Here is a 17,834-nt window from a genome sequence, read left to right as displayed (position 1 = left end):
TAAGGTTTTGAATGCAGGACTTTTATTAATAGTGGAGTATTTTCACAGTGTGGTATTACTTACAGTACTACTTTTACTTACTTACTTGATGATCTGAATACTTTTTCCACCAGTGATTATCCATTAAGTGTTAAAGGGACTGTTTGTAAGAATCAGAAATTGGTTGTAACAGCGACACCTGTGGCCGTTAAGTCAACGAAAGTCAGCATCCTGTTGCTCGCGCTCGCCCGTGTGCACGCGTTACCTGAATGTGAACAAGCATCGCTCAAAACAGTGAGGCGACACACGTCAGCTAAAAGCACAATATCACTCTATATTTCAGCTGCTTGGCAGTAATGTTAGCTGACCAGACGAAGGTCTCTCCATGAATCAATGCTGATCCTAGTGTTGGCTTTTCCTGCTTCAGCCTCCCGACCGCGGCCGAGTGTGCGCACATGCACGTGAGAGTGGAGCGAAAGAGCGAGAACGAGCGCGATGTGTGAGTGAAGGCAGGCAGGCAGGCAGAGGAGCAGAGTACAGCAGAGACTCCGGTCCTGGAGACCAAAGCTACGGTCTCACGATTTTAATGTCAATGTACAGCTGACTTCTAACAGTGTATCTGTATTAAAACTGACTTGAACAGTTAATACATCTACCAAACTAAGAGCCTGCAACGTTTCCTGAAACCTGATCAGGAGTCACAACCTCTCATTTAAAAACCTCATCAACTGTAAATCAGAATTTCCACATTTTCTTGTGTTTACTTCAGCTGAAGGATCAGATGGACACGACTAGGACTTTATACAAACTATTTGCACTTATGAGACTCTGTTGAAACCCCATCAGATAATAAATTTACACTGTTTGACCTCAGTTCCTGGAAAGTTTCTGAAGAAGTGACGCTTTGATTCTGACCTGACAGCAGCAGAGCTCTGATCTGAGATCCGATCCCTGTCCGCTTGCTCCAGCTGGTTTCTGTCTCATCGATGTTTTGGATCTTTTAAATTCAATCTCAGGTGTTTTTCCATTTCAAATGTGAGTTTTGACTTCAACAAATTTGTGTCCAGGTACAAGCAGTCCACCCGGCCAGTCTACAGGCAGAAGCAGCAGATCATCACCGCTCTGCTGTGGCGCTGCTGTCCGGGACACGGAGGAGACAACTGTGAGGACACAGGTGGGTCAGCGGGTGCTTGCTGTGTTTCTAGTCAGTTCTTACTTAAGCAAAAGTAGTAATACCACGGTGAAGTGATACTCTGTTATAAGTAAGAGTGCTGCATTCAAAATCTTACTTATGTAAAAGTACAAAAGTATTGGCATCAAAATATAATTAAAGTACTAAAAGTAAAAGTACTCATTATGCAGAATGGCCCATTTCAGAATAATACATATTATATTATTGGATTATAATTACTGATGCATTAATGTGTTCATCAATTTAATGTTGCAACTGGTAAAGGTGGAGCTCATTTAATGACTTTATACTATAGGGCGATAACACGTTAACGCAAATTCGTTTTAATGTCACTAATTTCTTTAACGCATTAACACAACTTAAGATGTATTAGGTTGTAGCGGCTCAGTTTAATACTTTAATACTGGCATCATATTAAACTAGAAAACCTGATGAATCCATCTGTACCAACCATGTCATGCTAGCTTGTCAGGAAGGAGGTTAAATAACGCTCCAAACTTACGCTAAATTTTGTAACGGAAAAACTGTTATGGTCATTTTCAAAGGGGTCCCTTGACCTCTGACCTCCAGATATGTGAATGTAAATGGGTTCTATGGGTACCCACGAGTCTCCCCTTTACAGACATGCCCACTTTATGATAATCACATGCAGTTTGGGGCAAGTCATAGTCAAGCCAGCACACTGACACACTGACAGCTGTTGTTGCCTGTTGGGCTGCAGTTTGCCATGTTATGATTGGACCATATTGTTTTATGCTAAATGCAGTACCTGTGAGGGTTTCTGGACATATCTGTCATTGTTTTGTGTTAATTGATTTATAATAATACATATATACATACATTTGCATAAAGCAGCATATTAGTCCACTCCCATGTTGATAAGAGGATTAAATACTTGACAAATCTCCCTTTAAGGTACATTTTGAACAGATAAGAAATGTTCGGTTAATTTGTGATTAATCGCAATTAACTATGAACAATCATGTGATTAATCACGATTAAATATTTAATCAAAAATTGACAGCCCTAATTCAGACAAAATTAGACAGACTGTCACTAAATTGAAGGCCATAATGTTCGGGGCCTGTCAGAGGGACCACGGATAATTCATTTTGACTTGTGCAAAATAATAAATGTAATAAATAAAGATCCTATACTTGTGTGGGAAAAACTCAAAAGTCTGGTTTCAGCGTGTTCCAGAATAGAAACCCGACCCCTCGTTCCCTCTGTTCTATTTTTCTCTGCAGGAGTCTATTTTTACAAAAACAGCTAAACTTTGGTATTGCTCAGGAACTTAATTCAGTCCAGATTGTGTGTGTGTGTGTGTGTGTGTGTGTGTGTGTGTGCGCGTGGGAAACTGCAGTGTTTACCAGTTATCTAAAGGAGGACGTCCTCTCTTCTCTTCTCAGTCTTTGTTTGTGCTGAAACGCAAAGTTTATCAATGAAAATAAAAAAGCATTTCCTTTCAGTCTTTATCCTACAATCAGTCAGAGAGGAAGATCCTCCGTCCTATATATATATATAGTGTATACTGTAAACTTGTGTGTTTGTCTCTGACAGTCTCTGATGCACAGTTGGATTCTGAAAGCTCAGCTCTGATTGGAGGATCTGAAACCGTGAGAACAGAGCTCCACGCTCCAGGTACGATGACACTGCTCACACCCACATGTCCCCGGTTCAGCTTTATTGTTGCAGTTCACCTTAAAGTGGCAGTAGGCAGAATATTTTTGGCATCATTGGGCAAAGATTCCATAATAACCTTTCAGCATATTGTAATTCAAGTGTTCTGAGAGAAAACTAGACTTCTGCTCCTCCTCATGGCTCTGTTTTCAGACTTTAGAACATCTAGCCTGTGACGGGAAACTTTGACCAATCACAGGTCATTTCAGAGAGAGAGAGCGTTCCTATTGGCTGTTCATTCAACAGAGGCAGCTGTCAATCACTCGCAAACTCCGATCAAACGACTACGAACATATATTGATAAGAAGTGAAAGTCAATTGTTCGTTCCATTGCAACGTCGGCGCCCAGCAGCAGAGCTATGCTTCCGCTTTTGGGCTGAAAGCGACTACCAGACGCTGGTAAAATGTCCGCTTACAAAGTGCTGTACAAAAATAAAGTGTAAAACAAAATTATAACTATTTATTCTTTTATTAAACTTTTTTGCCTGGCTGCTTCCCAGAGGAGCATAAAGTGAGCGATGGACATAAATGGAAGTTAGAAAAATCCAGCACACAGATGTTGAGAGCAATCTCAAACGTTTTCATATCAAGGATTCAAAATGGAGTCCAACAGACCACAGAGCATGGATGTAGAAGAGGGTCCAATAGACCACAGAGCATGTATGTAGAAGAGGGTCCAGTAGACCACAGAGCATGGATGTAGAAGAGGGTCCAACAGACCACAGAGCATGGATGTAGAAGAGGGTCCAACAGACCACAGAGCATGGATGTAGAAGAGGGTCCAATAGACCACAGAGCATGGATGTAGAAGAGGGTCCAATAGACCACAGAGCATGGATGTAGAAGAGGGTCCAGTAGACCACAGAGCATGGATGTAGAAGAGGGTCCAATAGACCACAGAGCATGGATGTAGAAGAGGGTCCAATAGACCACAGAGCATGGATGTAGAAGAGGGTCCAACAGACCACAGAGCATGGATGTAGAAGAGGGTCCAGTAGACCACAGAGCATGGATGTAGAAGAGGGTCCAACAGACCACAGAGCATGGATGTATAGAGGTTGTGTCCTGTGTAAATATTATAATAGTAAATAGCCTAAAGCTACATGAAATTCTGTTGATGTCATACTAGTAGCGCTACTAGCTACTGGCCGATAGCCGGTTGTTTGGGAACAGAGACGTTAATACATCCACCACGGTACAGGCTGACAGCATACAGCCCATGGGTGTATTAAAAGATAATAAAAGTGATGAAATACAGCCAATATATCAATTATTACAGCCGCATACAGCTAGCAGGAAGCTAGCAGAACCGGATATGTCATATGAGCGTGCAGGGCGGTGCAGTGCCGTGGGTCTGATGTACGTTCATTATGGCGAGGAAAATAACTCTGGATCATGATTTAAATGAGGACTATTTAAGTGTTCGTACTGGGAAGTTGATTTACCTAAACAAAAAAGATCCTCTGATTTACAGATGTCTCTTTAAACATTTATGGCTATCTTATTGACATTTCAGTCCAAAATGGCAGCGCCATCTAGCGACAATTGTCAAAAAAGCACCAGATTTTCGCATCTTCGCTTCCATACTCTTTGAAAACGGTCAAACTAGGCAGCGCTGATAAATTATGATTCAATATTCTGTTACTGTAATGCCTATTTCTCTCATAGAATGTTCTCAGAATCATCTTGTAGTGTACTGTTTAGCTGTGAAATGAGAAAGTTTGTGACCCGGCAGCCATGTCGAGATCAGTTGAGGAAATACCAAGCACCGCCCACCAGCCGGAGCAAACTTTCTCATTTCACAGCTAAACAGTACACTACAAGATGATTCTGAAAACATTTTACGTGCGAAATAGAACTAGATTCACATTTGATCAGCGCTGCCTGGTTTGACCGTTTGAGTTTGTGAGTGATTGAATAGCAGAGACGACAAGTCTCCTGCTCCAATTCCACCTACTGCTGCTTTAAGTCGAGGATTACCACAAACTTTGATATCAAACTTTCAATCCATCTAATAGTTGTTCAGACATGTCAGACAGCCGTCTCCTGGAGCTCAGAGGGGCTTCTTATGTTTATGCTTTTTAAAATCTGATTTTCCTTTGTTTTGTGTTTTCTTTGCTTCTATGCCTGGGAATACACACAGACACACAGACACACACACGCACACACACACACACACACACGCACACACACCCTTTGTTAACAGTGTCCGAGCAGTCTGACTCATTCCTGCCTCTTTAACAAAGTGAGGAAGCTGTGAAGCTGCAGAGCAACACTTGGCTTCGATAAACCTTCAGTCTAGGTCAGGAGGAGGTCCAACCTCCTCCACCTCCCCACCCCCGGTGTGGAGGGTGTGGGCGAGCCGCTACCATAGGACCCACCACCAAGGTCACCCCCACCACATCCTCGGCCTGTAAACATACGGTGACTCACACACAGAAGGAGGGGGGAGTACGCACCAATACAGTTAAACAGTACAGAGAGGTCAGAGGTCACAGCAGCCTGACAGTGGACGAATGTTACTGTGACCTGATGAAGTAAAGGAAGAGAGGGGGGAGAGGAGGGTTGTTTGTTCTAACTTCAGCCCAGCACAGGTGGGGTGGGGGTGGGGGGGTTCGGTGTTGAGAGGTGGATGAACAGTGTTTTTATATGTTGACCCTTCACTCGCACATGTCCTTATCCAAGAGGTGTTGATGACCTTCCACTGCCACAAAGCTTGATTGTGTCCAGTCACAAGTTTGAGAGGAGCACTCTATATTCCTAAATATAGATTTTTCGTGCTTTTAGGTTGTAGAATGTCCTCTTTACAAATACTGAGTGACCGTTTTATAAAAATAACGTTGCTCCAATTCTACCCACTGCTGCTTTAATTCTAGAGTACATAACATGAAATATTTCAACCGTGAGTGGCACTGAGAACTCTGAGAATCAAAACAGTCTATGTTTTTGGAAAGAATCCTGACTAAAATACACCTTTGGCCTTTAGAGGCTTGATTTAACAAAGAAAGACAAACAAAGAGGCAGTTACACACACACACACACCTCAAAATGGTACAGTCCGCTCCCACCACGCCTCCGATTGAACCGACTTCCTGCGAGCTGAAGTCGACTTAATTAAATCATCAACAGAACAGCGGCCCAGCAGAAATAGGCCGGACACAATAACAGGAACACCTTAAAATACAACCGCCTCAGACGTGAGTCATCACAATAAACTTTACAACCTGTACACACGTTACATCTGTCTCTGTTATTGTGTCCACCTCCTGTACATCGAGAGAGTTCCCAAACTTACTGCTAAAATATCTGAAGAAAATGTCGGTATTGATGTTGCCGCTGAAATTTTGCAGTTAAAGCTAGGGTCGGTAATGTTTACAAAGTACTAAACTATAGTATACAGTATATACTATATATACAAAGAGTACGCTAAATTTAAAAAATGATCCAACCTAAAAAATGAAAGTATCTAGCAGCACCAGCTCCAAAAGTCCCCAGATCTAGAGAGAAAGACACTCTGGCCCAATTCCATCCGGCTCCTCCACCCTCCCACTCCGTGGTGGAGTGAACTCTGTTTGTAGTCCCACTCACAGCTCAATGAAGCTCCTTCTTTAAGGTGGAGGGTAGAAATACAGTGGCCGCTTTGGGACGAACTTCACTCTCTTTAGCAAGGAAAGAAATATCAGAATCAGAAATACTTTATTGATCCCCGTGGGGGGGGTTTTATGCTCCCGTTCTAGAATATAAATATAAATATATAAAAATAGAGAAATATAGATAAAAGATAAAATATAAATAAGAAACATATATAACAGCAGTGCAAATAATAATGCTGAAAAATAGGATCTATGCTAAAGATATAACTGGACGCATTTATAAAAATTCAAGAATAGTGTAAATAAGAATATTAGTTTAAATGTTCTGTATAAATAAATGCAGTGTTAATACCAGAGTAAACCAGATTATTTCACAGCTGAATGAATGCACTTAATTATTGTACTGTTAAGTCAGTATTGCACAGTTGAAGATATAATAAATGATGGGGTTATAACTCCTAATAGGGGTAAAAAAGATAAATATATGTTGTATGTATATATATTCTAGACTAGACAAGGGTATATTTGATCCTAAATACAATCTATTTACTTTATGTTGTTGACGTCTGTATGACAAGAAAGTAGAACAAATGAAATGTCAGTTTGAGCAGTTTATAGTAAATGTTTGTACTGGAAGTCTCACAGAACTGACATTGGATTGTGTTCCATGACGAACACTAAACGGCGTTGCACGTCGTCAGTAAGGGCGGCTGGTTGAGTCGGCATCGATGCAGCTCGCTGTTGGAGGGTTTATAACCCACTTCCACTCCCCAGTGATTGGTTTGGAATGGCACTTAATATGGCGGACCCTCCACGTGAACGTGCAAACGGAGTGGAAGTGGGTAGGGAGAGGGTGGAGGTGGGGGGTTTGGAATTGGGCCCAAGTCTGTAACACTGACAGTCCAGCCCTTCATAATGACCGTAAACAACAAACATGGCTGTTACTCAAAGCTGTCAAGCTAACAGCTTGTGGAAGACTCCGGTGACGCGCAATGAGTGCATGGGCAGGCAAGCAGGTCACATGTCCAATCATGTCATTGGGCTGAATGAAATGATTGGCACCGTGAAACAATCAGAAAATAACTTTTCTTTCTCTCATTCAAGGCACCGCCGCGCTACGTCTCGCCCTCTCAGCTCGCTCACACGATCTCTCTCTCTCTTTTGTCTCTCTCTTTTTTGAATGAGTGAATGAAGCCGACAGCAGAGCCTAACTTTACTTTTAATGTTCTCAAACCAAGAGAAATGTTCTTCCCTCGTCCTAAAATGGTCCTGAATGGATACTAGAGTATTTCTTTGTTTCATTTTGTTTCATGAATGAGGCGGTACAGTTGAAGCAGCAGTGCTGTGTGTGTTTGAACAATCAACGACAGTCATCCCTGCAAACTCCACCCTGGAAGTTCTGGTACTTTCACAAAGTACTACCCCACGATCAGGGCCTTTTGGGGGGGGGGGGGGGGGGGCCTCATAAAATGTCCCCAGAACTTAATTCAGCAGTGAGTTCCTCAAAAGGTTGTTATGACTCCAGACTAAAAGCTTGATCTGGGCCGTTTGAATGCTTTTACCGTCGACTGATTTGACCCAAAGAAGTAATAAATGAAAACCACCTTCTGTTTTCTCGTTATCTCGAAATAACAAAGCTTGTTTTCTTGAGATAATGACATAATTAACTTGTGATCTCAAGATAACGGCATTAAAAAAAAATTGAGATTTGAATCATGTACGTGTTGGGCCTCCGTATAGGAGTGTGATGATATATCAGTGGAGAACTCTTTTAACCCCCTGAGACACGCCCGCGATCCTGACTGACTTTACTGTGTTTCAGAAGCTCTAGTAGGTTCAGCTAGAGTGAAGACACTGGTATCATATGAAAATAAAAAATCTAAAGAATCCATTGGTACCAACCATGTCATGCTACCATGTCGGGAAGGAAGCTGAATAACGCTCCAAAATGGGCTAAATTGTAGGAAAACTGTCATAGCCATTTTCAGAGGGGTCCCTTAACCTCTGACCTCAACATATATGAATGTAAATGGGTTCTATGGGTACCAACAAGTCTCCCCTTTACAGACATGCCCACTTTATGATAATCACATGCAGTTTTCGGAATGCAGTATATGTGTAATTTTCGCCTATTCTAAAATTATGTTTGAATATTTCTGCACACTGTGGTCCATAAACAGTCTTCAGTTCCATAAATGGGTCTCACTATAGAGCTGAGATTCTTGTGGATCCAATGAGCGCAACTGTATTCATGTGTGATGATGTTAGTCCCCATAGGAGACATTCCAGTGAGACCATTTTTTGAAATTTGACTTCACTGTATAAAATGCCCTGTGGTGACCTCTAGGATAATCACAGCCTCATGAAACTTTACAGCCACAAACTACAGACCTAGAGCATTCAGAGGATGGATGGATCAAACTAGAGACCTAGAGCATTCAGAGGATGGATGGATCAAACTAGAGACCTAGAGCATTCAGAGGGTGGATTGATCAAACTAGAGACCTAGAGCATTCAGAGGATGGATGGATCAAACTAGAGACCTAGAGCATTCAGAGGATGGATGGATCAAACTAGAGACCTAGAGCATTCAGAGGATGGATGGATCAGACTAGAGACCTAGAGCATTCAGAGGATGGATGGATCAGACTAGAGACCTAGAGCATTCAGAGGATGGATGGATCAAACTAGAGACCTAGAGCATTCAGAGGATGGATGGATCAAACTAGAGACCTAAAGCATTCAGAGGATGGATGGATCAAACTAGAGACCTAGAGCATTCAGAGGATGGATGGATCAGACTAGAGACCTAGAGCATTCAGAGGATGGATGGTTTTCCTAGCTAGATTGACAATAAGGGGGTTTCTGAGCAGTTTACAGAACAGAAGTTGCTCGCCATCTGATCGCTGAAAAATGCAACTCTGCAGAAATCTCCAAACGTCAAAAGCTTTGGATCCCAAATCACAGCATGGCTTCTTCTATGGTGTTCCTCAAGGTCTTGGTGTCTTAATGTGGTATTTTGGAGGGATTATTCATCTTTTTTTTTTATCAATTCTCAATTGGTAAAAAATAATTACATTTAGCAACAAATCAACAAAAAAATTGCTGCAACAACTTATGAGACATAATAGAGCACGGGAATGACTATCATATACTTCTATCATAATGTTCTAAACCCTTATACTGTACACTTTACAATTATTTTTACATAATTCATTAATTAATTCATGTTTATTTCTGGTTTATGACTAGAACAACTTGGCACATTTGAGCTGGATTGCAAATTAATCTTCAGGTTCTCAGCTTTCAGATGATGTTCACCACTTCTAAGTGACATCTACTCTTGAGCTGCTATCTCCCCCTAAAGACTCCCTGGACCCCCTACAGAAGAGAAAAACGGGTCTATTGTGGGTCTCAGAGGGTTAAGACCAAACCATGTTCATTCTCAGAAATAAGTGACTGAGATGTTGAAGAATTAAGACAGATTTTATTATTTTGTTATTTTCATATTATTATAATATTGATTATTGATACTTTAAATCAGAGTGTCTGCTTTGCCTGAGGGAGTGTATTCACTTTTTCTACAGGAAAATAGTTTTTGGTCTCAGCTTAAGAGTTGAAAATAATGAAGGAAACACATCTGATGACACTGCAGGACTTCCTCCTCTTTTTGTTTCATCTCCAGTGTTGCAAAGGCAGCATGGTGTATTTCTGCCCTCTAAGCTGACTGCAGGTCACTGATATGGAGCTCCGTGTTCCTGCTGTCGCTCTGACTGAAAGCTAAAACAATGAACTCAGAAATTCCCAAATACATCAGCCTGTTTCCCATCAGCCCCCTCTGTCTCACTCTCTTCCTGTTGGTCTCTCTCTCTCTCTCTCTTCCTGTTGGTCTCTCTCTCTCTCTCTCTCTCTCTCAGTTAGTACAGTTTTTGAGACCCAACTGACTTTACTGTCTTTTAGAGGCTGTAGCAGGTTCAGTTGTAGAGCTAGAGTGAAGTGCATATGAAACTAGAATCTAAGGAAACCATTGATACCAACCATCCCATGCTAGCTTGTTTCGAAGGTTAGGGCAGGCAAAATAACGCTCCAAAGTTACGGTAAATCTTGGTGAGGAAAACTGGCATGGCCATTTTCAAAGTGGTCCCTTGACCTCTGACCTCAAGATATGTGAATGTTCTATGGGTACCCACGAGTCTCCCCTTTGCAGACATGCCCACTTTATGATAATCCCGTGCAGTTTTTGAATGCAATATAAAAATCCAATGAGCCCAATTATATTCATGTGTGATGATGTTAGTCCCCATACTAACCATTTCTCTGTAATGAGACCATTTTTTGAAATTTGACTTCACTGTATAAAATGACCTGTTGTGACTTCTAGGATAATCACAGCCTCATGAAACACTACAGCCACAAACTAGAGACCTAGAGCATTCAGGGGATGGATGGATCAAACTAGAGACCTAGAGCATTCAGAGGATGGTACATCAAACTAGAGACCTAGAGCATTCAGAGGATGGATGGATCAAACTAGAGACCTAGAGCATTCAGAGGATGGATGGATCAGACTAGAGACCTAGAGCATTCAGAGGATGGATGGATAAAACTAGAGACCTAGAGCATTCAGAGGATGGATAGATCAGACTAGAGACCTAGAGCATTCAGAGGATGGATGGATCAAACTAGAGACCTAGAGCATTCAGAGGATGGATGGCTTTCCTAGCTAGATTGCTAATAAGGGGGTTTCCGAGCAGTTTCCAGAACACGTGCTCGCCATCCGATCGCCGAAAAATATAATTCTTTCAGAAAACTCTTGTTGTCTTAATGTGGTATTTTGGAGGGATTATTGGTCATTTTTATCAATTCTCGAGTGGTAAAAAAAAGGTTAAATTTAGCAGCAAATCGGTGTAACAAATGTTGCACAAAAATTGCTGAAACGACTTATGAGACATAATAGAGCATGGGAATGGCCATCATATACAGTACTTCTATTATAACGTTCTAAGCCCTTATATAATTTTACAATTTATTTTAATTCAGTCATTCATTTATTCATTCATGTTTATTTCTGATTTATGGCTAGAACAACTTGACACACAGTGCTGAGCTGCATCAGCTTTCAGATGATGTCCACCACCTCTATGTGACATCTACTGTTGACCTGCTATCTCCCCCTAAAGACCCCCTGGACCCCCCTAAAAAAGACAGAAACGGGTCTATTGTGGGTCTCAGAGTGTTAATGAGACTTTATTTGTATGATCAGATAACATAAATAATAAATACAGTAAGCACACAGGATTATAAAAAGTAAGTCGTTTTCAATATTCAATTTATTATTTACTCGGAATCAGAAAGATCCATCTTTTGGGAAACACCAAATAGATGTTTCGTGTTTTTACAGGAGAAGTGAAAGTTTTGACCAGTTGGTGGCGCTAGAAGCTACTCGTGAAGCTTTAAAGATAAGGCTGGTGATATTCGGTATTTTTCTTATTGCCAACAAATCCTTTGAAACTCCAGCTACTTTCAGCTCTCTCCCTTCTCCATTTCTGATCCACCTGTTTGTGTTTCAGGTGTGCAGCAGCGGCTCCAGCAACAGCGGCTCCAGCAACAGCGGCTCCAGCAGCAGCGCGACGACCCGAACCGCGAACAGAACGACCACCAGGTGCTGTACGACACCGGCTACCAGGACAACCAGCAGAAGACCCCACACCCCGCCCTGGACCCGGACTACGGCCACAACCCCCATCAGACATCACACAACACCACGGACCCCCCTCCCAGTTCCCCCTCAGGTAAACACTGTTGTCTCTGGCAGCACTATCGACATTTTTCTTTGCACTGTTATGCTTATATATATTTTTTGAAGTAACATTTTCAATGCAGGATTTTTACTGTAACAGTATTTTTACAGTGTGGTATTAGTACTTAATACTTCCTTTACAGAATATAATGATTAATAAGGTGTGTGTGTGTATGTGTGTCTGTGTGTGTGTGTGTGTGTGTGTAGAGGTGATGATAATCCTGATGTCTCATTCACATCCTATGAGGGAACTATAACACACACACACACACACACACACACACACACACACACACACACTGAGCTCCATTCCTTTGCAATGACACCTCTTGTAACCACACACACACACACACTTCCTCTCCAGGAAATCCTGTCTTTCTTCTGTCTCCCTTACATTGTTCCATACATATGGACTATAAAATGACACTATATTACACCTCCTGTGTCACCAGACCAGCATGTGCATTACCTCACGATTCCTCCGTCCTGTGTGGAGCGTGTTTGGGGATCGGCCTCGCTCTTGTGTTCCCACAGTGCTCTGTTCTCTCTGACCTTTGACCTCACATCATCAAGCATTACATCATCCTTAAAGGAACATTCTGCAGCTCCATCAGTTCCTTCAAATCCTCCGTCAGTTTTTTAGATTGATTTCCTTCCTTCCCGGTAGGACTGTTCTAAAAACCCTACATGCATGATTATTGGAGGATAATCATGCTCTTCAGTGTGTGTGTGTGTGTGTGTGTGTGTGTGTGTGCGTGTGTGTGTGTGTAATATAACGTATATAAAATATGCTGAATTAGCTATTATAAGCTCCTGTTTGCAGTGTACCCATGAATGTACAGAAATCTATTACTGGATTACTTTGATACTGAAGAAAACCTAAAAACTCTCAGAGATTCTCAGGCAAATTCTGCAGTTATAAGAAACGTGTTTTTCTATGATTTCTAAGGAGGTTTGTTGTTGTTTATCAACGATGAACAGCAGAGATAAAGATGTCCTCGGGACGTGTAATTACACAGAATCTAAAAATATGTTTATCATGCCTGTGTCTTCAGATTTGACCCAACACACAACTTTTGATGCATGATAATGAGCTGTCGATTTTTTGGTGAGCGTTACTCTGTATCCTTTCTTTTACCCTTTTCAAAATCAAAAGCACGAGAGCAGAAGGGTAAAAAAAATTGATTAAATTGTGTGTTTGCTAGGAGAGTGAATTGCGAGTGCAAGGAGTGCTGTCGGAGCGTTATGTCTCCGCTTCCGTAAGAAAAATATAGGTTCCAAAAACGAAGAGAGGCGTTATCATTTCCATTTTGTCTTCCATTTCCACTTTTACAGGTGCTTATTTTCTAGCTGGTATCACATTTGGTTAAAAAATCTGCTCCTGATTTTATTTCGTTTTTTTATATACATCTCTTTATTATAATATTAATTTATTTTAATTGAAGATGTTAATGTGTATTTAAGTCACATTTATTTTAAGTTATTCATTAATGTTCCATTTAAGTATTTTACCATTCAAGTTACATTTAGACTGTAAAAGAGCCTTTAGCACATTTCTTATAGAGGGTATCAGTCTTGCATCAAATAGAGAATACTACTGTTAACAGTTGAGGCGGACCCAGATGCAGACACAGGAGGCAGATGAAAAATTAACAAAAAGGCTTTATTGCCAAAAATTGAGCAGATGAAATGATCAAGGCAAAAAAGGGGCTAGGGTTAAAGCCACGGGCAGATAATGTAGCAGGCAGGCAGGCAGGGCACCTGGGCACAAAGAGAACACACGTTAATACAAGAAGTCAAAACACGAACACAACTAGTAACAAGAAAACTTAGATCAGGAGAGGCCAAGGAAGTCTACCATTTGGGTTGGAGTCAGGTGGATGATTACGTCATGGAGCGCGGGGAAACTGCTGGTGGGAGGAGAGCAGACAAACACACACCCACTACCATGCACGCCCACACAAGACAGACAGGGGAACTGGAAAACAGGGAAAAGGGAACAGGTTCCGACCATAACAACCACTGTGTGCAGAATGTACCATGCATGTCTGCACAGTGTTACATTTTCACAGCTCACTGTCAGTAAATATCGTACAGGAAGTATTGGACTACAAGAGTTGCTAGCCTGCAAAGGTAGACTTATTTAAAGCTTTGAATGGGTCGATTTGGTTCTGGAGGTGTGCTGACAGTAATTGCACAGGGTTAGCGTGGCCTGTGGTGGCGGGGCCCAATGTGATATCTTGTCATAGCTGGTGATGCCTCTGTTTGTTGGCTTTACAAACGTTAGCTTGCCTGCTAACTACTACTACTAAGCATTGCTTTTGTAAACTCATCGGTTAGTGTTCGTCATCAAACCCTTTTTTCCTGTAAAAGTAAAATGTTTGAAAATGCAAAGAATAAATTATAAACCAAAAAACGTATTATATATAAAAAAATTAAGCTGCAGTAGGTAGAATTGGAGCAAATATGATTAAAAAGGGTTATTTTTATAAAACGGTCACTACATCCTGACACTAGTGCATGAGAGAGGTAATCTGAAAAAAATCATGTGACTCTGTACCACCCACCAGCCGGAGCAAACTTTCTCATTTCACAGCTAAACAGTACACTACAAGATGTTTCTGAAAACATTTTACATGAGAAATAGGCATTACAGTAACAGAATATTGATTCATATTTGATCAGCGCTGCCTAGTTTGACCGTTTGATCGGAGTTCGCGAGTGATCGGACCTGTGATTGGTCAAAGTCTCCCGTCACAGGCTAGATTTTCTAAAGCCTGAAAACAGAGCCATGAGGAGGAGCAGAAGTCTAGTTTTCTCTCAGAACACTTGAATTACAATATGCTGAAAGGTTATTGTAGGATTTTTGCCCAATGATGCCAAAAATATACTGCCTACTGCAGCTTTAAAGGAATAGTTCAACATTTCGGGAAGAGTTATTATGAGAAGATTGATCCCACTCTCACGTCTGAACTTCTGACTCTCAGAGAGGAAGAGGATTTTTTGCCCAATGATGCCAAAAATATTCTGCCTACTGCCACTTTAAAACAGTTTTAATCTTCGTTAAAGGAATGATGAAAAAGATCAATATAACAACTACAAACCTTTCAACGGTGGTGTATGCAGCCATCAGGTGCATATTTAAGAGCCTTTAACAGGGTTCTCATTTGTCTAATTAAAATGAGTCAGCTGGAGTTTGAAGCCTGTTTTAAGCCTGTTCAGTCGGTAGGATCAGTTCGCTACACCTGATAGAATCTGCAATGTGAGTATGAATGGTTATCTGTCTATGTGTCGGCCCTGTGACAGTCTGGCAACCCGTCCAAGGTGTACCCTACCTTCACCCAATGTCAGCTGGGATTGGCATTGACCCTGAGTAGGATAAGTGGTTACAGATAATGGTTGGATGGATGGATGGATGGACGGATGGATGATAAAATCTGCAAAGTTGCTGTTACTTCTGTCTGAAATCATTAACCTATTTTGAAATATTATTTAAAAAACTGATGATGGTAAATTTGCAGGTGAAGTAACAGTGATTGATATCTCTTCAGCTTGGAGGCTTTTCTTTAAATGAACCTTCTTTATTTACAACAAGAAGAATGAAAATAAATCAGAAAATCAGTTTAAACATTAGATGAACTCTTCTGCTTTCTCGTGCCCTACTTAGTCTGCTGTTGTGTTCCCCCACGAGTCTCATTAAAGGGTCCTCTTACTTTCTTAATTGAGACATTTACAACAAACGTCAGAGGAAGAAAACAGAACCACAGTTGTGCAACAGACGTTGTTTTGTACGGACAGGAAGTCGACTCGGCTTCGGCTCCGTAAATCACACTGACAGTCATTACATAGAAACACTGCCAGCTGACCGCCCCCCACTTGAGGTGACCTGGAATTTCCTGTCGCAGCGTGGCCTCACTGTACCATGGCCTTTGACCTCTCAGGACCCTGCAGCATGTGGGAGAGTGTGGATTGTTGAAAGTGTGTGTGTGTGTGTGTGCGTGTGTGTGTGTGTGTGTGTGTGTGTGTGTGTGTGTGTTTAAGGTGGTTGTGTCTGGACTGTGTCTCCAGAGGAGAGTGACAGCAGTGACCCGAAACAAGCACACACTAGTATTTGTATTTCTATACTTGTGGGGACCCTCATTGCCATGATACATTCCTGACCCCCCTCACCCTAAACTGAACCTAAACCTGACGTGAAGTCTGAACCTTCAAACAGCCCTTTGAAGAAGTAGAAAATAGAAATGTCCTCACTTTAAACAATACATTTTTGAAGAAAAGTTTTTTGTAAAACTGGATTGTGTCGTTGTGTTAGCGAGCCAGAGCTGACAGGCTCTGGTGAATAGGTTAGTTGTAAAAATGTAAATTAAAGATCCCTTCCACTCAAACATTTGTTTTTCGTATGTTTATGTCCTCTAAAATGTCTGACCTTGACTATGCTGACTTGTAGTGTGTTGTAATCAGAGCTACTCTGTACTTTGTTCACATAGCCGCGCATACTTTTAATGTATGTTCATGCATGTGAGCGTGCCCCACTGGCTAGCTCACAGCCGCCACTCTGCATAGGGTGACCATATTTTCAAACCCCCAAACCAGGACCCTTAAGTGTACCACACGTTCATGCGTGCACACGGTCACGCACATGGTTACGCGCGCGTACGCGCTAATTTGCAAGCACCATAGGCGTTTTCATCAGGATGGCTAACTTGGTGCAACTGTGGCGCATTTGAACACGGGGTGTGCGATCAGAAAGAAGGTATTATTATAGGGGGGGTGCATTAGAGGCTGTGACAATCAGGACTTTCAAATTCACTACTTTCTCCCCCTTTAATCACAGACTAGCCCCCTCATGACGCACTGCCAGTTTGGGAGTCCTGTAGAGAGTTTCCCTCAGAGGAAACGTATTGTTGTCTGGGCCTACGAACATTATTTTTCAACTTTGTTTTGAATCCAAATAATCTCTATCACATCATGTTGCTCGCCATAGCCACAGGCTATTAGAATTAAAAATGTGGAGCTCAGACGACATTTTGGCTAGGATGGAGACACCGGGTGGAAGACTGGCAGGAACGGACAGCCTTAATGGAGCTAAACGTTTTAAGTGGTTCAAAATGTTTTGCCAACACATATGTTGATGCGCAGAAGGAACTGTGTAGAATAATGAATCAAAACAACACGTTTGCTGTGCACATAATCACGCGGGGTTCTGTGGTTCAACAGTCTGATGCTGGTTGCACTAAATGTAACCAGTGGATCTGCCGTGCCCCTGCGTAATTGTGGCTTGACAGCGTGCAACATCACTCTAGTTAGAGACTGCGGCGGGGTGCGCTGTGCTGGCTCTCTGTCTACACTTATCTTGTGTGCACAAATGAATTAATGAGTGGGACAGAACATGATAAACATCTATGTAAGTATAATATTAGGTGATAAGTTTGACTTTGTGATGGGAGTTTTGGTATGCTAATGTTGAGCAGGTAGCTAGATAGTAAGTGCTATAAATGCTACAACGTGGGCTTCAGAATAAAGTAGTGCTTTCGGCGTTTATTTTCTTAGCAGCAGAGGAGGAGAGACAGGTGATCAGAGAGGGGAGAGG

The 17,834-nt window shown here is 41.7% G+C and overlaps 1 protein-coding gene across 1 annotated transcript in view; it reads left to right on the top strand.

The window, feature by feature from the left end:
• The window catches only part of mmrn2a (multimerin 2a), a 47,725-nt gene that overhangs the window by 14,544 nt on the left and 15,347 nt on the right, over nt 1-17,834 (top strand). The window contains exons 3-5 of the mRNA XM_037783119.1: nt 1,047-1,153; nt 2,732-2,812; nt 12,015-12,236. Coding sequence (XP_037639047.1) covers nt 1,047-1,153; nt 2,732-2,812; nt 12,015-12,236 — 410 coding nt within the window. The remainder of the gene's footprint in view (nt 1-1,046; nt 1,154-2,731; nt 2,813-12,014; nt 12,237-17,834) is intronic.

This window comes from Sebastes umbrosus, chromosome 10, assembly GCF_015220745.1.
Source record: "Sebastes umbrosus isolate fSebUmb1 chromosome 10, fSebUmb1.pri, whole genome shotgun sequence".
In the NCBI taxonomy this organism is placed as follows: Eukaryota; Metazoa; Chordata; class Actinopteri; order Perciformes; family Sebastidae; genus Sebastes; species Sebastes umbrosus.
The sequence above is the reverse complement of the archived record's forward strand: the minus strand, read 5'-3'. Positions and strand labels throughout refer to the sequence as shown.